This window comes from Pezoporus occidentalis, unplaced genomic scaffold (genome assembly GCF_034315485.1).
Source record: "Pezoporus occidentalis ecotype Australia unplaced genomic scaffold, CSIRO_AGI_Poc_V1 ctg172, whole genome shotgun sequence".
Classification (NCBI taxonomy): domain Eukaryota; kingdom Metazoa; phylum Chordata; class Aves; order Psittaciformes; family Psittacidae; genus Pezoporus; species Pezoporus occidentalis.
In genome coordinates this window covers 2199000-2223670 of record NW_026913554.1, presented here as the reverse complement: position 1 = coordinate 2223670, position 24671 = coordinate 2199000, and the positions used below count along the sequence as shown (strand labels likewise).

The following is a 24671-nucleotide window of genomic DNA, read 5'->3' as shown; positions in this document are numbered from 1 at the left end:
CTGTCCCACACAACATCCTTGTCTCTAAATTGGAGAGACATCAATTTGATGGATGGACCACTCGGTGGATAAAGAACGTGCTGGATGGCTGCACACAAAGAGTTGTGGTCAATGGCTCAATGTCCAGCTGGAGACCAGTAACGAGTGGTGTCCCTCAGGGACCAGTGTTGGGACCGGTCTTGTTCAACATCTTCGTCGGTGACATGGACAGTGGGATTGAGTGTGCCCTCAGCAAGTTTGCCAATGACACCAAGCTGTGTGGTTCAGTTGATACACTGGAGGGAAGGAATGCCATCCAGAGGGACCTCGGCACACTTGTGAGGTGGGCTGATGCCAACCTCATGGAGTTTAACCATGCCAAGTGCAAGGTCCTACACCTGGGTCAGAGCAATCCCAGGCACAGCTACAGGTTGGGCAGAGAAGAGATTCAGAGCAGCCCTGCAGACAAGGACTTGGAGGTGTTGGTTGACGAGAAACTGAACATGAGCCGGCTTCAGTGTGCACTCACAGCCCAGAAAGCCAACTGTATCCTGGGCTGCATCACAGGAGTGTGACCATCAGGTCGAAGGAGGTGGTCCTGCCCCTCTACTCTGCTCACCTGAGACCTCACCTGGAGTATTGTGTGCGGTTCTGGTGTCCTCAACATAAGAAGGACATGGAACTGTTGGAACAAGTCCAGAGGAGGGCCACGAGGATGATCAGGGGACTGGAGCACCTTCCGTATGAAGACAGGCTGAGAGAGCTGAGCCTGTTCAACCTGGAGAAGAGAAGACTGCATGGAGACCTCATAGGAGACTTCCAGTATCTGATGGGGGGCTATAGGGATGCTGGAGACTGTAGTGACAAGACAAGGGGTAACGGGTTAAAACTTAAACAGGGGAAGTTTAGGTTGGATATAAGGAAGAAATTCTTTACTGTGAGGGTGGTGAGGCACTGGAATGGGTTGCCCAAAGAAGCTGTGAATGCTCTATCCCTGGTGGTGTTCAAGGCCAGGTTGGACAGAGCGTTCGATATCGTTTAGTGTGAGGTGTCCCTGCCCATGGCAATGGGGTTGGAACTAGATGATCTTAAGGTCCTTTCCAACCCCAACTATTCTATGATTCTAAGATGATCAAGTTCACCATGTCATTTGAGGTTTATTGGGCAGCTTGTGTTTTCATATGACTTACTGTTGGGTTTATTTTCCATAATGACTTGGCAAAGCTGATGATTTTTTTCCTCCCAGTCCATGAACAATTGCTCATCCTTTCCCATCACTGGTTGGAAATAGGCAAAGATTTCACAACTTTTTGAGGCAAACTGTATTTTTTCCCTGCTGAGGGCCTTCTAGCAGTCTCCTTATCTGTCTCAGAAGAAAAATGCAGCCTGTGTTAACATGCTTAATTTAATTTCTGTCTGACTCCACCTAACCTAGCATGGTCCAGAATCGTTCTTTACTCTTACTCAAGGGTGTGTGTGACTGGGCTTAATCTTGTGTCCCTTGATCATCATGGGATATTACTTGTCTATGACAGCTGCCTGTGTAAACTGTTGGTCTGATTCCTCAGCGACACTTAGGTTTGCAAAGGAGCACAGCTTCCCTGTGAGCACTTAAGGTGAAGTTGCTTGAGCTTTCAGAAATGCTAATAACGCTGCCTGTTAAGCCTCTGACAGATGTTTCTGCATTCTGCATGTGCTGTATAAGGTGTTGCAGTGTGTATGAGAAAATGTGCCTGCAGCATCTGTCCAGAGCTCATAATCAGTCAGTGATTTCACACATGGAATATTGATTGCTCTGTAATAATTACTATTCAGTAATTACGGTTTTGGTTTTCTTCTGTAGAAAGATGAATGTTTTCTGTATAGAAGTCCGGCCAACTCGTGTCTGTACCAGATGACTGAGAACCTGAACGTGTCACTGTACATGGCTGCTGTCTGTGCACAGCCTTCCTGCTACCCTGACTTTGCTCCAATGCCATCAGCATTCACAGTTAGCCTGAGAGCTGGGTATATATCTCCGCTCTCCTGGAACTCCAGTGAGGAAAATGCTGTTATATAGGGACAGATTTGGAATGGAGGTGATGTGGGTATCCAGCACAGTAGCAAAAGCATAGCTGTCTACCCAGGCTATTGCAGCAGGAGATGTCTGAAGTGAAGAGTCATTCTGAGGTTGTTTAGAGCTTTGGGGTTTACCAGGCTGAGCTGAGATATCCCAAGGTGAAAAGGAATTCTGAGCTAAGCTGTTTACCCCAGGCTCCCCGAGCTGAAAGCCTCAGAAGTGCTCACTGTATTGCATGAACACCACTGTGCCAGCTGTGAAGGCTGCCATTTATGTCCTGGCTCCTTTGTAACTGCCCTGCACTTCTGTTTGGGCTATGGATGTCTTCATTCACTTCCTGTGTGAATAGATTATCAAGCTCTGCAGTTGTGTTTCTCCAAGCTGAGGAGGCTGGATCTGCATGTTCCTGTTTGGTCAGTCCTAACCTAAGGCTTAAATCTTGTGGGTTTTGGAATGACAGACTGTTTGCTGCTAGTTTCCACTACCTACAAAGTAGCGGAAACTAGCAAAAAGTATGGTAGTGCTGCCATACACTTTCCATTCTAACTCTTTAGTGTGTAGCACACATTGATGTGTGCTATGTTTTTGGCTCAGAGAGGTCACTCTGCAATAATGGTTAAATGCCCACATCTCTCTTTTTCCCCCTGCTCTGTAATGCCCACATCTCCCTTTTTCCCCCTGCTCTGTATGCTGTAGGGCTTCACTCATAGAATGAGAAATAGGAAGCAAAGCCAGGTAACTGGAGCTTGTCAGGCAGCCTACCCTGGGTATCGTGTGTAGCTGGTAGGAGTAGGGAAGCTCAGCTTTGGGAGAGAGAGCTTGAGCAAACAGTGAGATGGGGAAGTCTGGCATTAACTCCTGAGCCAGAAGATAGCTTTTGGTTGTGGTTGGTGGTCACTCCTTAAGCAAACATTTAAGAGATTCAGCAATGTGGCCCTACAGCCCAGTCTTACTGGGGAGGATACTGGAGAGGGGTGACAGGATGCTCTTGCTCTCTGTATCCTTGGAGAGCTGGGATGTCTGGGGAAGGGCTGTCAGAATGTGCTGAGGCTGGAAGGAGGCTAACTTGTGAAAATCATTCCCATAATGATGTACTGATCCTTCTGAGAATTGTCCTCAGGGATCAGCTTCTGGATTTCCCAGATTTGGGCACAGGTTTAAAGCTTTGCCTGTGGGCATGTGTGTTACAGTGGGGTTGTTTTTCCAATTGGCTACTATGGCCTTAAGGGCTTGTCTTTTGCTTTTACTTCCTCCATTCTCCAGTGAATATGATTTAGGGATAGACTGGCTAATCTGATGCTTTAATGATGCTCACTCTTGAAATTACAGTAGCACAAGCTTCCTGAGTGCATTCATATCCTTGAGAGCTCTTCCTCCCCTGCCTGCTTGTTAAGAAAGGGATGTGTGTGTGTGTGTTTGCTGTATAACCAAGGATAGGTAGGAGCAGAAGCATATACAACAGCAATCTTAACTGCCTTCATCAAGTCCCACAAGTTGCTTGTCTTGGGCACAGAAAGAAAAAAACCTTGTTGCTCTCTGATAATAAGCTGGTCTGGTGTTCTAATGGACACCTACCTTCTGCAGAGCCCCAGGGCCTTCACAGCTAATTGAGAAGTGTTTAAGCTGAAGCCTGGCTCAGCCAGGCTGCTCACTGTTTCAGCTGGCAACTAACAGTCCTTTTCTTGCTCCAGTTTGGCCCTGGGCCCTCTCAGAGGCCTCTGGGCAGAAGATAAATAATCAAATAATCTCTTTTATTTGTCATAGGCACCTGTGCAGCTCCTGGTATGGCTGGTGGTATCTGAGCCTCTTGCAGTCCTCCAGCGTATGCTGCTGTAAAGCTGAAAGGTGACTTGTTCCAGAAGTCCAAAGAAAAAGCAGAAATGTATCAAAGGTAATGCAGGAAGTTCACAGCGGTGGCCGTGGTCTTTTCTTTCTGATCAATCCACAAACCATGTATACTTTAGCTGTACACATAACTTAATATTTTGGTTGGGCACTTCCAGCTTGTGGTTATATGATGGGAAGAAAGGAAAAACAGAAATTGACTCTCTAGTGTCAAGATAAACAGGATTTGAGATTAGGCTGTGGGCTGAGCAAGTGTGCCCTGGGTTGTAGACTGGTGGGAAGTATCTTGTGGGAAGAACCTCTGTGGTGCTGTGAACCTAAAGGGAACTGAGATTAGACTCTTGGGTTGCTGCTGGAGTAATGCCACAGAAGAAAGGAAAACTAGTCCTTGCAGAGTGTCAAATGTAGTGTCAACAATGGGACACGCTGTCCATGCTACTGTTACAAAAAGTTTTAGCTTGGAGATCTGTCAGCATTTAATTACAGTTGACTTTTAAAACAGTCTTTTTTGTAGGTAAAAGAACATTTTATTATTAAAGCTGCACTTACCTTCAAGGACTCAGGAATTTGGAGTATTTGAATTGGTTGTAGAGGCAATTAAGTACCTAAATCCCTCTTGAGATGAGATCATGCCAGTTCCTTCCATAACCAGAGTGTACAGTGTTTATTCCTGCTTTTTATACAACTTTTTATGCAACTGCCTTTTGTTTTTTTGTCTTTTTATTTTTTTCTTTTTAAACTGTCTTTTGGCTCAACTAACTAAAGCTAAGCTCTCTTATTGCTGCAGCCCTATGACTGTTGCCTTGTAATTATAAGGCTCTTTGGGGGAATTAGTCCAACTGTGATCTTCCTTCAACATGTTGTTACATCACCCATGAAAAGATCAGAGAGATAACCTTTTGTCCTCGGTAAATTGTAGATAGTAGAGGTGCATAAGCAAGCTGGAATTACTGTTTCATAAAACTAGTGTGTGGGCTCACTAGGAAGAGGACTGGATGACCTTAAGCAAAACTTGCTTCTTGGAGAAAGGAGATGTCCCACTGATAATATCTATGCTTTGGAACAAGCAAGTCACAGGAAAAGACTGGTTCGTCTCAGGTGTAGGTGGTGAGAAGAGGTAGTGAGGTAGAAACAATGGTATCTCCAAAAATCATGCTGATGTTAAAAATGTCCTTTCATACTATGGCTTCAGGTAACAGCTAAGATGTGCTGTAATGCTAGGTGTAATCCGAACAGCTGATGAATGACCAGAGATTCAATACAGACTCCTTATTTTTTTTTTCCATCCCAGCTGCCAAACAATTGAATGGATGCCCAGGCAAGACTGGTCTCAAAGGATAGTACTGACCCACACTAAAAAAGAACAATTTATACACAGATGTTAGGAGTGTCATCTCAAAATGAGTGTGTTTCTCTCTGTCTTGAGATGAGGGTAGTTAAGATCTTCTGAGGGCTGAAGAACTCCGGGACCAGCAGGTTGGAAATTCCATATCTGAGGTGTCCTTTAGCTCTTGACCAAGGTAGAAGTTCCCTTGGTCACCCGTAGGTTTCAGAGCAATGGCCTTCAGTGATGGCAGTGAGCAGCTGACACCCCAGGACTGTTGAAAGCTGTCTGGTCTGCTGTTTCCTTAACAGAGTTTCTGGTTGTTAGAAATGGACACTTTAACATAGCCTTAGGTTCCTTTCAGTCAGCGCTGGATTCTATACAACTTCCAGCTCTGAAATAATGCAATAGGAGGAGATACCTGATGTTACATGATTTGCTGTGTTGCTTTTTTTCTATAAAAAGCAATTAATGTATATCTTCACGTAAATGATTGTCTTTGTCCCCAGAACTTTTTGTTTATGTGTTATTTAGGATTGGATTGTATTGATATGAAACCCCACTACCAGTTGCAGGTGGCTCACAAGCATTTGCCTGATTATTCCTGGTATTTTTCTCAAAGAATATGAACCACCTCTCTCACAGGCTCATATGTGTTTTTCTCTTCAAAACCCATGCTTGGAAGCTGCTGAGGAAGCATTCCATCTCTTAGATATAGGAACTTTTTATTAGAATTACCTGTATTAAGTAGTGGTTTTAAGGTCTCAGCCACAGGAGAATAAGCAAGGCATATCCATGAAAAACAATCTCAATGCTTGTCTGAAAACAAGACCCTCCTAAAATTTCAGGACTGACCATCATTTGTGGTTATCTGTGGTGTTAGCGTTTATCCCCTTTGGAAAAGAAGTCCCACTTTCTCGTGGAAATAACCTGCACTACTGAAACTGAGGGATTTGAGGTAACTTGGTATTGCTGAGATACTTCCCCAACGGGAATGCACGTTGTGAGGCTATTCGGAATTAATAGCTTCTGAAAGCGTTGGCTGAAGAAGGAGCCACTGGATGGTGCTGTTGTCTTGTGGCTGGCCAGCATAAAACTGGTTGCTTCAGAGACATGACCCTACCATTAAGGAATTCCACTGGAAATTTGGTCTTTATGAAAGGTGATGGTCTGGGATTCAACACCGATGAGCATGGTGGTGGTGTGCAATAACATAACATTTTATGAGACATGCATGCCTCCTGGTCAAGAAGGGAAAGTGAGAGCAGCATGGCTAGCTGTGAGCATTTGGGAGACCATGTTCATAAAGGCTATAAATGGTGAGCAAACAGTAACCTCTGTGAAAACTGACATGGTTGGACTTCATTCTGTTGTTGGCCTGGAGGAGCAGAATTGCAAAGCTGAAGTCTCAAATCTAGAGGCAAACTATTTGGATCAGGGATTGCATGGAGTGAGGGTTCAAGACTATATTTGGCTCTAGCTGGTGAAGAAAAGTGCTTTTTAGCAAGAAGTTCTCAAAATGCAGTTTGCTCTATGTTAGACAATGATGTTCATTTAGGGTTCTTTTAATAAGATCAGTGCTTTTGAGTACCATTGCTTTCAGGCACACAATCTCAGGTGGCTTAAAGGGTCTGTCCTTTTTCTTTCTAGAAGTGCAGACACTTCTAGAAGGGAAGACACTTTTTCAAAACCTATTGAAGTTTAAAAGTATAACCAACAAGCAAAAACCGCCAAATTAAATGCATTGCTTGACTTGATCTTTGGGCTTCCTTGAACTTAAAAAGGCCATTTGATATAACTTTATCTGCCTTTTACCATGTGTTTAAAATGGAGCTATTGCCAGTTGTCTGCCTGGTTAGGAGTTAAAAGAAGTGCAATAGCGTTTATGACACACTGTATGTGTTTAAGACATGGAGCTCTTGGAGAGGAAAAGATTAGAATGGGACTGCTTTCAAAATCTGCTTTGGCATTTCAGGAAGAGCTAACTCTGCCTTGTTGACTAACAGTCTTGACATTCCTCCTTACAAACTCCTACCTGACTGTTCAAAGCTTTCCTTATTCATGCCTGTGCAGAGATTTTGGAGAGTTATTAGAAGCTAGTGATAGCCAGAGGGCTCGTAATATAGCTGAAAGTAAACTATTAGATGGTGCAAGGTGTCACTCTGTGCTTTTCAGAGTGTGATGCCAGCTATTTTACCTGTTTGGTGGTGTTTGGACAAAACCACAGCTTATTCCTCTATAAGAGAGTAGTGCTTAGTGTGGTTCAAGCAATATTGTTTTGTTATTTATCTGCTAGTTTTGTTTCCTCTGTTCTCAAATGAGAAACTTTGGCTATGTGTGTTCTTGTCGCTATGCCTCCTGTGACCTTGGAAATGAAGTCAGCATGTCTAACTGTGAGAGAGAGTGCTTGAAAGTTGCTGTAGGAAGAATTTTGAAATATGGTGTGTTCAGAGTGGTAGCGGGATAATGAAGATTTTGCTCAGCCAAGCAGAAATGCTGATTTCACATTAGAGCCGGATCAACTGTATAGCAGTGAGCTCACAGTGACTTCTAGTGATGGAATTTCAAGTTCTCTCCTGTTTAGTCAGTGCATGAAAGATAACAGTGAGAAAGCAAACCTGCTTTCCTTGCCCTGCTCCTTTGCTTTCTCAGCCAGAGTTCTTCATGAGCCATGTGTGAGCATCATGAGCCATGCAGTTCTGTCTCCTTGTCCTAACAGGAAAGGCATTCACAGCACAGCTTTCTAGAGCTGCTTACACTGCTGGCTACAGAGAGATGTGTTGGTGACAAGATGCTGCTGGTGGAGGGGTAAGGAATTGAAAGAGGATGTGGGTCACATTGTTTAGAAATTCTTTATCACATATGGGTTATGGCATGATGCCGCTGGAAAAGGAGACAGCCCTTCAGGCTTAGTCATGCCCTGTGCTTATTATAGCTTTGTGGTGGGATTCCAGAGGCTTGCCAACTGTGAATGTCTATCATTAGCCAGTCATCCCTACAGCAGAGTAGCCTGCCTCATGGGTGGGAAGAGCCACTGACAGCCTCGCAGAGACTCTGGGTGGGAAGAGCTGATACACAGGCATGCTAATACCCAGCAGCGGAAGGATGTGATGCCAGCAGGGCAGGGATTGCTGCCAGGCAGGTGTCTACAGACCTGATGGCTCCCCAGAACAGGCATTCCTCTATTTCTGCCAGTGCTGGCCTTGCTCTCCCAAATTAGTAAGCACTTGGGCAAAGCCTGAGTAGAAATAACATGGCTGGGAAGCTAAGTCTGCTATGCCTAGGTGCATACTAGGGTCATTGGGAAGGTTAACATGGGCGTTTCTGCAGAATAAGCTGCAGGCAGAAAAATGCTTCTTCCCAAATTCCTGCTTGCTTGCTGAACTTTGACTGCAAGAATAGCAAAGAGAAAACATGAGAAAGCTATCTGGGGAATGAGCAGCAGGATGGACTTAGGCAGGACAAAGTACTAAGTGGAAGCTTGCTTTTCAGCAGCTACTATCTTGTGATATGAAATTACAGCCCAAAATGTAGACAAAGAATACAAAAACACAGTGGTGAAAGTGACTCCCAATGCTAACGGCTAATTTTGCTTTCTGTTTTTAACTTGGTCCAGAATTAACTTGAACTGACCTACATGAAGAAGACATTGTGTAGGCCTGGTTTTGAGACTCAGACTGGCATTTAAGTAGAAGCTGAAGTCTGTCTGTCTAAGAGTGATGAAGTATATTCTCACCAAACTTTTAGAATTGCCTGGTAATTGTGGTGTTCAATTTATGGCCAACTGCATTTAGAATGACCTCTTTCTAATGTGCTACTCACTGTCTCTGTTTTAGTAGATAAACTGTTCAACTTAGCAATATGACATTTGTCTTCCTTGCATAATATTCTAAAACCCCATTAAGCCAGAAAGAAACCTGTAATTTAATGTGATAATTTTGATTTATTAACTTGAAGTAGGTATAAACTCTTGCTGTCTGAATGTTGATAATGTTTATCATGAAATGGAGATGCTCCCATGCATGTGTAGGAGTCTTAGGATCTTAATACAAAGGCCATAAATATTTAAGGACTATTACATCCAGTACAAACTTTAGTACTGTTAAGTTGAAAATAACTTAAAGCAGATGTAGGAGAAGAGCTTAAATCTGGGGAGCTCTGTTATTCACGGAGAATGGAAGTGAGGTTTTCAGACAATGCAAACCATTTTGATGTTACTGTAACATTTGGTTATTTGTTAGGACACACTTCATGCAGGGACACCTCAAGTGATGGAGGCCAGAACCACCTTAGCCCTGCCGCAGGGCTCTGGTGCTGGCCGTGGTGCTGAAGAGCAGATCTGGGGGCTCAGAGCAGCCCCCCCATATGGTTCCTTCAGAAAGCCTTCACCCACTGGGAGTCACTGGGAGGCCAGCCACCCATAATCAGAGATCCTGTCTGGAACACAGCTCTCCCTTTTTCTCCCTGGTGACATGTTTCGAAGTCTCACAGTCACACTGGGAATACCCTTTCCTCCTGCCTGAGGTTATGTTGCCAACCAGGTGGTAGATACTTGAGCAGAGGTTTCAGATGGAAGACGGTTTATCAAAAAGAGATGCATTCCTGGTGGGTCTTATTTATACATGATAGAGGCTTGAAATATAGCTGTTTATTCTCATGGTGTAGAAAAATGGGTATCTAAAAGACTCATTGAGCAGATGTGCAATTGCTGGCTTTCTTGGGAAATGTGTTGCTTGAGAGCTGTTTTAGGAGTTTGGAGTGTAGTCTTCTAACAGGATAGATGACGCAGTCAACCTGTTGTTAGTACTGGAACTGCAAATAGTTTTAACCTATTTGCTGTGGAGAAGAAAATTTGTCTTGTTTCCATGGTTTTATTGGTTTGAAGGACTGAATGTGTTCAGAATGACTGCTGAGCGGAAAGTAAGGGGTTACTCAAACATATTTCCAGGGCTTAGGATTCCACCTCTCTAGGCTGTATTGGTGCAGACTTAGCTAGTAGTACTAACAGCAGTGTTTTGGGATTCTTCATCATTTGCCTCCTTCCAGTGAGTCACAATCTATTTCTGTGTAAAAGGTCATAACACCAAACACCTTAAAAGGGCTGATCCCTATGACAATAAACAGTTAAAAGGAATCCTTGCTCCACTAGAAAAGCAAAGGCAACTTGAGCTTCCAAGGAACACCGTTTTGAGATGTCCTTGATAACAGTAATAACAATAAAGGTCATGGGAGCTCTGTCATCCTGTTGCTTGCTTAGTAAAGTGGACCCTGCTGAGACTCAGATCAGATATATCTGATAACTGGGATAGAACAGCCGTGTTTATTTCTAGAATGTGTCAGAAAACCTGTTTCTGGTCCTTGCTTTTCTGTAGCAGTCAGGTGTTTATTTACACGGTCTGAAACTCAATAGATTCTCCCGTAAACCGGAGTTTATGTCTCTGAACACTTAGTACCTTTCCTTTCCCTTTTGTGCACTGATAGTATGAGATGTTAGTAAGAAAGATGGAAGGGGAACGATTCCTGATCTGAGATTATACTGTTGCCCAAAAGGACAATTTTCCCCTGATCCTAGGGCACATTCCTGTCCCCTTCCCCTCTGCTGGACTAAGTCTCTGAGTTGTTGTTACTTTCCCTCCTGCTCTCAGTGTAGAGTAGAGGGATTATCTTCCTTGGTAGGTCAAATGTGAGCTTTGGCTGTATTGCTTTTGAGGGCATTTGGTTACCTTACAAGGAATTACATTGCAAATATTGGTGTTGCAAGATACAATTTTGGAAGGATGTTGCGTATTATAAATATCACGAGGATGCATTGAACATAAAAATCTGTCAAACTGTACCATGGGTAGCAGTATGGGTTTTGCTCTTTGTGCTATCCTTATGATGGAAACAAATCAAGAATCTCATTGATAGCCTTGCACTGTGAAGACAGCATGCCTTGAGAAAACAAAAGGATAAGTGTGTATCTGTGCCTGGTTATTTGGTCTATTTGGGTCCTTCTGTTTTAAAATATTAGTGGTTAATTTGAAAATTGAGGACTATATTTTTATTTGAAATACAGAGAATATGAAGATAAATGTCAGTGACCTATTCCAGCACGTAAAATTAACTAACAGCAGGACACCTGAATATACTAGCACAACCTGTTACTACAAACCTTCACTTCTCCTGCTGGAAATAAGGAAATTACTAACAACGTGTAAATTGGAAAAGGTCTTAAGTTTAGAAATTTGATTTCAGATTATTTGGGTTGTTCTGTGTTTGCCTCTTGATTTTTGACTTGGCTGGCTGTGCAGCCAAAAGGACAGAATACAGTAGGTTTTGTAACCTCTGTCCTCAGTGGGTTCAGACAATGTGGGACAGAATGTTCAAGTGCAGTGAAACCTTTTATCCTAATGAATTCTTCCTTAGTGGAAGGATAGTTGGAAACTAGCTGAGGGTATTGATGAATATTTGTCAGTTGTTTGTTGTAACATTATAAAATGTTGTAATCACATGATTATAACATAGTTTTGGTGCCTGCAGCTACACCTTTTGCTGTATCGTGCTGTAAATCAAAGTGATGAGCACTGTGGGTCAGTGACTGGTACTCTGCAGGTGATCCATGGGATGTCCTGTGTGTACTCCTGTAACTGCAGCCAGTTCTTCCTGTGCACACAGCACTTCCACTGTCATCATATACAGCAAATGTATCCTATTTCTGTTATTGATAGGATGCAGGGCAGAGAAAGAAAAGCCTGCTTTTTCACATTCCAGGCCGAATGAGTTCTGTTCTGATTTAGAGCCCTGCAAGCAGTACTTGGAGTTGGTGTGCACCACAACTCAGAGTTGGAGAAGTTAGTCTTTTAGGGCTGAAAAAAATGTTTTTGTCTGCTCCATGAAGTTACCATTGATTTATTGGGAAAGGAATAGAGCAGGGAAGCATTTGGTGGTAGGTGAAAAGAGGCTGCATCACACGCTGCATATAAGACTGTTTCTGTACTACTAGGTGGAGTGTATAGATGTGGGCAGATGAAGGCACATAGAAAAAGATTAAACACTGAAAAGAACTATCAGGTTTTCTTCCAGATTCCAGGATAGGCAGAGGAGAAGTCAGTAAAGAGAGGCCACACATAACAGGGCCTTTATAGAATAAGGGAGAAGAACACTGAATTACAAAGCCAGATTTCAGGATCTCTCCTAGAAACCTGCAAGAGAGATACTGGGACTGCTTCTACAAGCAGGGACTCTTGCAAAGATCATGAACAGCATGGTTCAGCTGCCAAGGGAGAGGGAATATGCTGCTTAGCAGTTGGTGATACTTCACCAGCAGAGGTTAAACTGCTGCCAAGCCTGGATACTTGAGTAGTTTTAGGCACTTTTCCATATAAATCCAAAGACAGGTTGTTTTAGTACTAGGAATGCAGTCACAAGATAAATGTGGATACTAAAAATTACCTAAGCATTATACCTGCCTGCCTGATTTGGTAAGAAAGGTCAGAATTGTTCTGCTTGCTGCTAGAATGCAGCTTATTCCGGGAGACAGGCTAAAACTCAGCAGCTACAAAAACTGCAGCAGGTTGGGACTTAACCAGAGGAGTTTGTCCAAATGAAGTGCAGTCCTCCCTATAGAGTAGTGCCTCCAGTGTTACGCCATTGTATGTAGGAAAAGACATGAAATCCCCCTTTTTTTTTAATTTTTCTGTCACTGGGACTGTGTTAAGTGCTATTTCCTAACACGGCACCTCCAGCTTCAATAAAAGAGGCTGTATTTCGTTGGTGATCAAAAGTGCCTTTGGAGACATTTAGCTACCTGAGGGGTGGACTGACTCACATTTGTGACCTGAGCTAATGACACTACGTGTGTTCAGAGCAATTCAAATCAAAGAGCTGCCACATCATAAACCTTGCTTGCCGTTTTTGGTTGAAGTTTTGAGAGAGATCCTCCCTCAGACTTAAATAAAACCTACTTTTCTTTTAAGTTCGATAGCACAAGGTGGGAAATGGATATGTAGAAGGATAATGAGCTTGATCTTCTTGAAAACCCCATCCCTGACACTGCTCAAGGCCAGGCTGGACAGGGCTTGGAGCAACCTGGTCTAGTGGAAGGTGTCCCCGCCCATGGCAGGGGTTGGAACTGGATGAGCTTTAAGGTGTAACTCCAACCATTCCATGATTCTATGGAAAGCAATAATCACCCTACTCCTGCTTAGGTTCCTTTGATACTTGTTTTAACTGCCACTTTTCATGCTTGTACAGTTTTGCTAGTGTTACAGATTGGTTGTGCTGTGTTCATGATAATTCGTGGACAATTTTGAGAGGGCTTAGCACTTCTATTACCCCTCTATCTGCAGCAGGAATGCCAAAACACAGGTAGTGAGTAACATGCCAGTAGCAACTAGCCTTAGCGCAACGGCTGAATATAGGTGGTTGTGTAGTTTTTATCAAGTTATTTAGGGACAGGAAATCATAGAATCACAGAATGGTTTAGGTTGAAATGGACCTTAACGTCATCAAGTTCAAACCCCTTGCCATGGAGGGACACCACCACCAGGCTGCTTGAGGCCCTGTCCAAGACGGTTTATGTTTTCTTGTAGTACTTTGCAGGGTGTCTCCGATCATGGTTTTTTTTATGACTCAGAGAAGCTCTTCTGAATCAGTCTAAAGGTTTTAGGTCTACTTTGTACGAATGTATTGAGACAAAGAAATGGGGAGAGCACATTTAGGTTTTACTTTGTGTGGTTGCCATGTAGTGTCTTCTGTTCCAACTGCCCAGATTTGCAAAGGGCATTGCATGAAACCCATTGAAATTCTGTGGGTTGCAATGCTTGTGTCACACTCTCACAGCTTCCTGGTATTTGACAAACCAGTGGACTTGAAATAAATAATGTCCAATTGCTCTAATTTTAGCATAAAATTAAGATAACTTGTTGACTAGTGTTATTGTTCCAAAGAGCATAATGTTACCCAAGAAAGCAGCAGGACTCTTGGATGTGTTCTGTTGCAGAATGCTCACACAATATCCACAGTAAACTGTTGTCTGTTGCTATGCTACAATCAGAGAAGATCAAATGGTGGATAAACATTGCATAACTCATCAAAGAGATCAAGTAAGGTATATAGGTAAGGGCTGGAAGTAATTGTGTCGTAGGCAGAGATCTGAGGTTGGAGAACAGTCTCAGAGGTGCTGTGTGCTAAGGATCAAACTGGAGGGAGATCCAGAACCTTGGTGATGCAGAAGAGTGGATGACATAGCATTAAAACCACATAGGCAGGACAGAACCATAGAATCATAGAATGGTTTGGGTTGGAAGGGACCTTAAAGCTCACCCAGTTCCAACCGCCTGCCATGGGCAGGGACACCTTCCACCAGACCAGGTTGCTCCAAGCCCCATCCAGCCTGGCCTTGGACACTGCGAGGGATGGGGCAGCCACAGCTTCTCTGGGCAGCCTGTGCCAGTGCCTCACCATCCTAGACATCCTAGGGCACTGGCAAAAGTTCATGGCACTTCTTTTTGTGATCCCATGGTATCATAGAACGATTTCATCTTCTTCCCACATAAAGCAGTCTGGAGAGCTTCCTCAGGAAATATTTCCACACACAAAAAAAAAAAGGAATTTTTCTTATGTTTAAATATTTTCCTTGCTTTATTCCATCTCATGGTTTAGTTAAATTCTTCTTCACCTTCAAAAGATGACCATTCTCTTTGTGACAGCTGCTTTTTATAATGCGAATTTTTCACTGTCTCAGAACGGCCAGGCAACAACAGAGTTGTCTTCGCTTCCCAAATCACCCCACTCCTGGCAGTTACGTGTTTCTTCAATGTGATTATGCAGATTTATTATGTCCATTCTTGTCTTCCCTTAGCAGAAGAGATGGAACAAGATAAACCACTCATGCCTGCAGCAGCACTCCCTCCTTGCCTATTCTTCTTCTTCCAGGCACACCTTACTCCATCCCCCACTGGGGAAGTGCTTTGGTAAATAGATTAGCTTTGTACTGAGTTCTCAGGGGCAACGAGCAGAGTCTGGCAGGCTGCAGAGGAGGGAGGATTTCCCAGCAAGCCGCTGAATCACTGAGAATGTGTGGCCACTCAAACTGAAGTGAAAGGGAGTAATCTCAGCTCTTGGGTTGATCAGTAAGAAAAGGCTTTGGCAGGTTTTTCAACATGGCTCTTGCCTGAGTTAGGAAAGAATTTCAAGCGATTTGAGGGGAAATTAACTCCCCCACGTATTTTGCTCACTTGGAGATGGTGCTTACTAAATTGAGTTAGACTTCACCACTTTTCAATACAGGGAGGAGGAGAAAGCTCCCATTAAAAAGAACAGCAGAAACCATTTTAGAGCTCTTGTTTCAGGTTCATAATGAACAGCAGGACTGAAAGTAGCAGTGATCAAGCTCCTTGGCTTCAGAAAAATGAAATCTGTTTTCTGAAGCTGGGCTACTTCAGCTAGAGGCGTTTGTGGTACGTAACATTTTACAATGCTCCAGTGACAATTCTGCAGATGTGACAACTGGGTGTCAGCTCAGAGAGGAACCAGCCTTTTTATGTCTTTGCACCAAAGCTAAATTCCCTTGTGTTTTGAGTTTTGGCGTCTTCAGTTAATTACTCACACTCAAGTGTAAGAAGAAATACTACAGAGCTAATTATAATTGCTTTTAATTAGATCCTGCTGCAACTCCTGCAATAAATTTGAAGGATATGGAAAAAATAGGATACCAGCAAGGATAGATAGGGCACCACAGGAATTTGATATGGATGGGATACATTGAAGAGACTGGCTAATAATTTACAGCCCAGGAGGTAGCATTATTTTCATGGCTGTGTTCTCCTCCCTCCCATCCCTCCACCTCCAGTGCTCAGGCCCTCTTAAATGCTATTTCTCAGATAGCTTGGAGAATCCAATAGGCTCTTCTGCTCCAGTTTTGCAGCTAAGGCTCTAAGAACTGTAGAGGGAATTTCTTGAAGGAAACTAGGAGGATCTGAGCTTTCTTTTTATCCCACTTTTGTGCTAGTAGCTGGGGGAAGAGAACAAAGTGTGGTTGATCAGTTTGTTTGGTGGTGGTGAAGGGACAATGGAAGAAGATGGATGACATTGGTGGAAAAGTATTACTACCATAGTAACCCTTAGACCTTGAGTTTTGGTTTCTCATATTTGGTAGCAAAGCTCTGCTGAACTAGGGATCTCAGGTAAGAGGTGTTTAAATAGGGTTTGGTTCATGGTGATGATTTAGTCTGAATATTAGTGATGTCTCTTTGTTTCAAGGGAATGATGTGCACAGTCTGTGAGTTTAGTGCTGCTTTATAACTGAATAACAAAATGACTCCTGTTCCTGCAGCAGGGAGCATGTAGATATGGTACTGAAACCATAATTCCCTCCTACAAAGCTGTGTTGAAATACATAGATATGTAAGTACCTTGCTGATTTCTGGAAACTTGATGAAGTAGGTAACAAAGCAGTAATTTCTGACCAAATTCCTGGTTGCACAGGAGCATGAACCATTTCAGACTGCCGTGCTTTATGTCCTGAATGTGAAGCAGGTCTTTGAAAACTGTTGTGTAAAAAGGTCTCACAAAAAGACCTGCTTACCTAAACTGTCATTATTATGTACCTCCTGCAACACCAGCCACAGTAGTGAGTGGTGGGAGCCTGCGAGAGGCAGGGCTTGGACATGGCACATTGGGGTATGGTGAACTGTTTAAGTCTCCTGTGTCTCTTCTGTCTGTTATTCTCCTGATCACAAAGAAAGTGCTTTAAAAAATTATCTCTTAAGTATGTAGCTGGATGATGTTTTGTTGTTGTTGCGCTGTAGTGAATGGTTTGCATGTGTCAGGAGAATGAACAGCAACAGATAAATAGAAATCCCAGAAGAGTCATAAAAATTAATAAGTTCTTTCAAGTGGTACAAGAATTTTCTTGGACACTTGTGCCCTACATCAGCACAGCTGATTTCTTTGAAAGGTGCCTTCCTCTTCCTCTTGAAAAAGCAAGCTCAAAGGTTTTCAAAGCCTGAGTTTTGCTATTTTTAACTTGATGCATTAGGTTTGTCAGGTTGGTTTTATCTGCTGTCTGCTGTAGCTTGCTTAAAGTCTGCAGTGACAATAATATGCTGACAAATATGCTTTTAACTTTCAGCTTTTCAAAGTTACTTTAAAAAGAAATAATCCTGAGTTTTTAATTTTGTTTACTACTCCATGCCTTAGACTCTTCAAGCATTCTAAAAACAAGGCAAGGAGGAAAAGTAAACCTGCACCTATAAGGCCTACAACTTTCCTTACAGAGCAGTTGGAGTGCGTGGCTGGGAATATTCCCCCTCCGCTCCAGGGTCTCTTTTGTATTCTTTAGTTCTCAGACTCTCCAAGAAGGAAGTTCTCCGTGTTTCTTGCACATGGAAATTAAAGCAAAGAAACTTCACTGGGGTTTTTGGGCAGGTCAGTGGTGTCATCTGAAATGCAAATCTGAGCCTCTGAGTGAAATCCTGGTCTTGCTGGCAAAACAACTGAGAGGGGCAGCTGTCTGTACTTCCTTGACATTAACATCACAACACATGAATTCCTTTCTTCTACAGCTCTCAAATTGCCTTATAAAAAGAATTCAGAATCTTTATCCTACTTCTACAGACAGGGAAACTTCAGCCATATGCAACCAAATGCTATTGCTCAGGCCATTTAGTAGGACAGTGGCATCCTCTGGAATAAATTGTGCATCCTCTCCATTCCAGGCAAGTGCTGCAGCCGCCTTTGCCATCCCCTGTGACACGACACTTGTGTAAGGAGCTTGTCATCGCCAGGCAGAATGGCAGAGGACTAATTGGACATGCTGGCAGTGTGCTTGCTGGGCTGAGGGCTGCTCTCAGTGCATCACGTTGCAGTGCCTGAGTGTAACTGGAGATAAGGGAAGCAGAGGGCAGCTGTACGTGCAGTGCCATACAAGAGCCAATGCAGCCAGGAAAACTAGTTTCTATAAATACAAGCTGCAGATGCCTGACCCTAATGGGAACTAGAGTAAGCCCCAGAGCTGACAAGGGAGTTTGTTTTTTCTGAAGGGTTGGGACAAGTATCCTCCTTGGGCAAGCAGAAGCTGTGACTTATAGGTCTTCTGTCCATTTCTTTGAATACCATTTCCCCCACCTTTCCTCCAGAGTGTTTATTTTTGGGGCCTTATATCCCTGTATTCTCTCCTCTTGATTGCATCCTTTGTATCTTCTTGCTTCCTTCATATCTTCTTCACTGCTGTGGTGGGACTCAGTGGGGGCCTCCACGTCATCTCTAATAGCCTAACTCTGCATCCTTCAAAGTCACTTTAAGTTACATGTCTCTGATCCAGCAGGAATGGTGACAGGTCGTTTCTGAGCTCTTGACAAGCCTTCCCTTAATACTGACAAAAAAAAATCAAATGCATAAAATATGTTAAACAAGAGCATAGGACAAGTCCAGAGACTTGTAGACAGGGTATATGTAAACTAGTAAATTTATAACATGTGGATGTAATAGTGCATTTTAGAGATTCTCAATGCTACCTCAACAATTGCAACAGATGAAATAGGTACTTTTTTTCTTTTTGAAACATCTCTAAACAAATAAGTTTGGGGATGAACTGTATCTTTTCCAAGAGAATTCACTGCTTCCTCATGTAGGGATTTAGGGGTAATACTGGCACATGGCAAAATCTAATAGACAGAGATGGAGCTGGCCTGAGCAGTGCTGTTCTATGAGAGAGGTCAGAAGCTCTCTGGTAGGGTGCCCAGAGGCTTAGCAAGATGAGGTGGTGCAAAGAACTTCTTCCCAAAGAGCTTCTTTCCTCCTTTCTTGGTGAAACTAGCACAGAACTGGGCACAAACGCTGTACTCTAGAGGTGACTGTTGCTTGGTCATAGCGACTGGGCAGGCCTTTGGGTGGGAATGACCCACTCCATCCCCAGTCTTTTGGCATCTGCAAGATGGAGTGATGGACTGCTTATGTTGAAAGGAGTCATTCTCAAGCCATTCTCAAATGGGAGTAACTGAGAGAGAGAGTCTGAGGGTAACTTGCTGGCATGTGCTGCTGCTGAACATAGGCAGTCAAGCTGGGGGAGCCTACTTGTACATCACTGGAGTGCTTGGTTCTGCTTCTCTTCCTGTCACGTTGTAGGTACTTTCAAGCACATCTTCTCATCATAAACTGTCTTCTCTAGAGCATATTCCTGACGCAGCTTTACACCTATTCCCTTAGTGACATGGTTGAGTGGTGGCCTTGGCAGTCCTGGGGTAATGGTTGGACTTTATGATCTTAAAGGTCTTTTTTCCAAACCGATTGATTCTATGATTCTGTTTCCTGGTACCTGGCATGTGCCCTGCTGCAGCAGGGCAAGGTTTGTGTGTCCTGGGCTGCAAAGCAAGCTCTTGGGAGAAGAAATTTGCTTTCACTTAAACTTTGTATCTCCTTCTGCAATTTATCTTTAAAGGCACATCTTGAGCATTCAGTGCCTCTGTGTGCTTTAGTATGCCCATTAGTTGCGTTAAAACCATGTTAGCTGCAGAAGCCAGAAATGTACACTTTAATACACAGTTAAAAATAGCTTGCTTTGTTTCAAAGCACCCTCCCCTACCTGGTATTAATTTCCATGGAGTTGAAGAATTTGAAATTCTCTTGGTTTCTGTGATGGCTGCACACTGAACTTGGAATATCACTCCTTCCAAACAGCGTTTTAATGACGTCTACAGTAAGTTCCTTCCAATGTACTTAAATCCTTACAAACTGTTATGTCTTAAAGGAGAGATAAGTGCTGAATGCTCTGCTGTGGTATTCTGTATTTGTTCATTCTTCTTCTTCCTTGTACATTCGAATTGAACACATTCAGGTCTTCATTAGGTGTTCACAGACTGGTAGCAATATTGCGTTGGCTTTGTTTCTAAGTACAAGTTAATGTAAGGATGCCATTCCAGCTTTTCAAAGGACAAACCCCAGCAGAATAACCAGAGAGGCTAGTTATCAGCTGTGGTTATGTGTTCAGGTGCATTAGACTTGTATGTTATCTGATAATTTGGTAGCACCAACTTCATTTGGATCAGGTATGAAATCACAGCTGTGTTTCTGTTTCATACCTCAGAATGCATTAGAGCGCAACATAGCTGAACTGTGGCAGAACAGATGATATCGAGGCAGTCATAAAACTTTTTCTGTAAAATGCTGAAAATCTTGCAGCAGTAGGACGAGCTTTTGCAGTTGGGTGCTTTGTACTGTGTGGCTGTGGAGCTCCTGCAGTGCTTCCTAACCCCAGGCTTGCTGTATTTTGGCACTGCAACTTCTCTTCCTCGTTTACTCTTACATTTGAAATTTACTTGGAGAGCTTCAGGTGGAATGAGGTAGCCATGCGGTTGGAAGAAACTACCTTGAAGGGCAAAAAACTGGCAGTTTTCTGCACTGCACAGTTAATGTGCTGCTCTGAATGTTATTTGCATCACTAACTACTGTTCTTTAAATCAAAAATGTATTTTAGATTTAAAACTTGTTTCCCCTGTTTCCCAAAGTCCTAGCAAACAGGTAGCATGAAAAGTAAGTGTTGTGAAGAGTTAATCGTAGAAGGAAAATCTCTTCTGGGGCTTAACTGGAGGCTAATGAGTTTGCCTGGAGGTACATTGGGATGAGAAGAAAATGGGTAAGGGGTAAAGCTGGTTTTGTTCCCCCCATGCTGTGGATGGCAGATGTTCATCAATTGTAAATCACAGATGATAGACAGCACCTCTGTTCCCCTTCATTACTGAGCATTTGGAAGCAGAGGCTGTCTCTGAGTCTGTCTTTGTAGAGCACAGCAGGCTCTCAGCGCAAGCAGGATGCTGGCAAGTTCTGCACAATGATGTCCAAGGTGTCGTTACCACAGCTACGCTTGCTTCAACAGCTTCAAAACCAAAAAAGAAACAAAAAAAATACTTCAGCCATATGTGATCTGAGCCGATTCCTGCTGGAAATAAAACACTTTCCAGAAGGACATGCAGGGTCCAAGCTGGAGGGGAGAAGGGATTTCCTTGGGAACAGCTGTTGAGTTTTCTATTTTATCTCATAGACTTGCCTGGAGAGGAAGGCACTGTGCTCTGTTGTCTGCCAGGAGAAGTAACTGCTAAGTATGTGATGGATTTAGGTAAAACTGGAAGTAGTGTACTCTGTGCTGAGAGAGTTGGCTGTGGGGAGTTAATATACTTAGAAAATTTTATCCATCTTGCCTGTGATCCAATTTTTGTGGAGGCACATGTTCCGCTTTGAGTGAGGTGTTGAGTTCTTGCCTTTGTGTACAGAACCAAGCTTTAAACTCAAAGAGGATAAATTTAGTTTAGACAGGAGGAAGTTCTTCCCTGTGAAGGTGGTGAGGCCCTGGCACAGGTTGCCCAGAGAAGCTGTGGCTGCCCCATCCCTGGCAGTGTCCAAGGCCAAGTTGGACGGGGCTTGGAGCAATCTGGTCTAGTGGAAGGTGTTCCTGCTCATGGCAGGGGGGTGCAACTGGATGAGCTTTAAGGTCCCTTCCAACCCAAACCAGTCTGTGATTCTATGATAGGCGTCCTGAAGAGTAAGCAAAGGGATATGAGAGGAGCGCTGTTGAACGTTGCTCAGATGGTGCCAATGGTCTCAATGTTTATGTACACCAATATGCAAGGAGGCTGTTCTCCTGCTTGCCTCCTGGTTGTGATCTGGTCTTCACCTGGAGCTGGACACAATTCTGCCTTCACGCATGGCAAAATTCATTATTACTTATGCTTCTTGGTAGCCTGAAGGTGGCTGATTGTGTTCTGTGTCCTCATATGTATGCATGCATGCTCCTGTAAGGAGGTGGGGTCCTATGGGAGGAGTATGGGTGAGGGCTTAGAAGTAAATGTAGCTGGTTTGTTGAGGGACCCTGTTTCCAGGAGAAACAGATGAGGGAAGGGATTAAATGAGGTGAGTGGGGTGAAGGGGCAGGCCAGACTAGCTCAGTCAGACCCAAGATGGGCAGTTTGGACCACAGACAGATAGCTGACACATATTAGTTACAGTCAGTAGGTGAAGGGCTCAGCTTACACCTAAGGCACACGCAAAGTAAATTGTAGTAGTGGGATATTCCTATGGGGAATTCCAAAAAGAGGACCCCCTGCCCTCTTCTCCAGCAGCAGAAAAGTTTAGGTTTTGGCGATATCACCCCTACTTCTGCACATGCACTGACCTGGCATTGTGGCTGTTGCTTGAAGCTTTTACTGGCTTCAATGGAGACGTTCCCACAGTCCCTCGGTCAAGTGAAGCAAAATGTCACAGGAGGGAACTATTTTGATCCCTTTCACTGGGGGGGCAGAGGGGAGGGAAGAAGGGAGCCACAGTAAATGTCATAACAGACCTGGAGTTAAAAAGTATTCCTCCAATCTTGGACAATGTTTGCTGGGCTCTGCCTCTCTTCTTGAGCTGTAGCAGATGTGGACGGTGAGCTGCTCTGAACTGCTGTTTCTTCTGCTAGAGGAACCCGATGGAGCAGCTGGATCTGTGGATAGACTGGAGGTAGGTCTGGGCAGCCTTGTTTGGGACTGGATGCCAAGAGACGGAATCATTCAGGAAGGATGCACTGACTTCTGCTCTGAAATCCTAACGCTTCCTTTTTCCTCTGTGGCAGACTTTAGAGAGTTCTTCCTGTTGATACAGGACAAGACCAGTATAAGACTTTGTTCAGGTGCGAGGTCTTTAGCACCAGGTCCTGTTACTGTAATGTAGGAGACCTTCCTGGACTATCCTGGGAGAGTCCTCTGAAAGCAAACTCTTGGCTTTCTCAGGTGTGCGTGAAATCTGTGCTTTGTAATGTGTTTGAAAGAGTACAAGGTGTCCAGTGGAAACCTGTCCATTTTGCCTTGTGTTTTTGCTTGCTCAATTAATGCTACATGGATGATTACAGAGTGATTTCATGAAAATTCATTTGTTTTATCCTGTGTACAATCTGTCTAGTCTGTGCTAGCATATTGGAGTTACTTTGTGGATAACATCAGGCTTGTGGTTTGTTGTCAGTGGCAAATGATCTTGTTGAGCCAACTTTTTGATCTGTTTAAATCATTAAGATAAGGGGCATAACATCTCCCTGGAACCCTGTGATAGCATGATAAACTGTGCTTGGTGTTAGGAAAAGAAAGGTTGTGTGTCTGTCTGGATCTCTCAGAAACTGTTAAATGTTTTTCAGCCTTAATCTGCAGCCATAACTACCCAACTCCAACTTGCAATTCTTAATTGGGAGCAGAGCCAGCAAATGCTGCAGAGTCGGAACTGATATTCTGAGAATTGTGCAAAACAAAGCCAGGGAGCGGAGCAGTGAAGGGAATTGGTTTCTGATAACTGTGTGTATGAGAAACAATGAGGGGTGGAGGAAGGCAGGACACGTGTATAATAGGCTCTGTGTTTCTCAGAGAGCCCAGTTAGGAAGATGTGGAATAAATAAGTCTTTGAGTAATTCCCTTTTCCATACTGGAAAGCCTCCTAAACATGTCATCATCTGCATGCTGAAGATGCGCAATTTGCTTAAAGTATGATAGATTATGTTCTAAGTGTGACAATAATAAGGGCATGTCTAAACACACAGCAAATATTTTCCTTCTCCTGGGCAAAATGTTTGCAAGTGAAGGCAGAGTTACGGTTTTGTCAGCCAAAGTAGTAGACAATGACACCAAAAAGCAGATGCCCCTGGTAAAGCTGATTGCTTGTGATAAGTAAATGAATAGTTGGGCTTGTGCAGACTTATGGGTGAGAGGACAAATTCAGGGAGTCTGTTCATATCTCCGCCAAAGTAATGTAATTTGCTAGTGCAAGAAGGTGAGTGACTATGCAAAATGCAGGTCAGTGAGGAGTGAGGTCACATAGGAAGCAGTGGATGGCTTGTTCTTGATTCAAGAAAGCCCACTTGGGACTAGCGACTGCTTTTCAGTGGAGTGGGAGAACCAAAGTACTGGGATACATCACACCACAGGAATGGTAAAGCTGGAGGAGAGCTCAGGAGATCCGAGCTGGCTCACATAGCTTTCCCCTATGAGACCAAGAGTCAGAGGGCAGTGACTACCTGTGGGAGCTGCTGCCCTATGCCCTGTGCCTTTCCCTGTCACCATGTGCAGCTTGTGCCTGTTCCCATACTCCAGCACAGAGGTCTGGGTCTGGCCAGGAAAGCCTGTCTTAGCATAGGGCATGCTTTTCCCCAACGCCCTTGCTGGGAAACAAGAACTTGCTGTGGGAGTGCTCTAGGCTGCTCAAGGCTGTGGCCCAGGTGAGAATGGCAGAAACAGAATGCTGGCTTACAGCCAACAGCATTTCTTCTTGCCATTCTTTCTCCTTTTATTTTCTTTCCCCACCCCAAAGCATGGGAATGTACTAATTGCATTTTGACCCAGTTTGCAAAATCACTGTAGCATAGACTTTGAGTGGAGGAGGGGGGGACTCACTTAAGAATGAAACCCAGCTACAGGCTGGTACGAGTGGGGCAGAAACATCAGCAGAGTGTTAGAACTAAGCACTACC

The 24671-nt window shown here is 43.7% G+C and overlaps 1 protein-coding gene across 5 annotated transcripts in view; it reads left to right on the top strand.

Moving 5' to 3' along the window:
• SLC4A4 (solute carrier family 4 member 4) overlaps nt 1–24671 on the top strand; it is a 205742-nt gene that overhangs the window by 7495 nt on the left and 173576 nt on the right. For 4 of the 5 annotated variants that reach the window (XM_062614169.1, XM_062614167.1, XM_062614168.1 and 1 more), the window contains exon 1: nt 3803–3929. The exons of the other annotated variant lie outside the window; for it this stretch is intronic. In XM_062614169.1, coding sequence (XP_062470153.1) covers nt 3919–3929 — 11 coding nt within the window. In that variant the 5' untranslated portion in view covers nt 3803–3918. Of the gene's footprint in view, nt 1–3802; nt 3930–24671 lie in introns of those variants that run through there. 5 annotated transcript variants of the gene reach the window in all.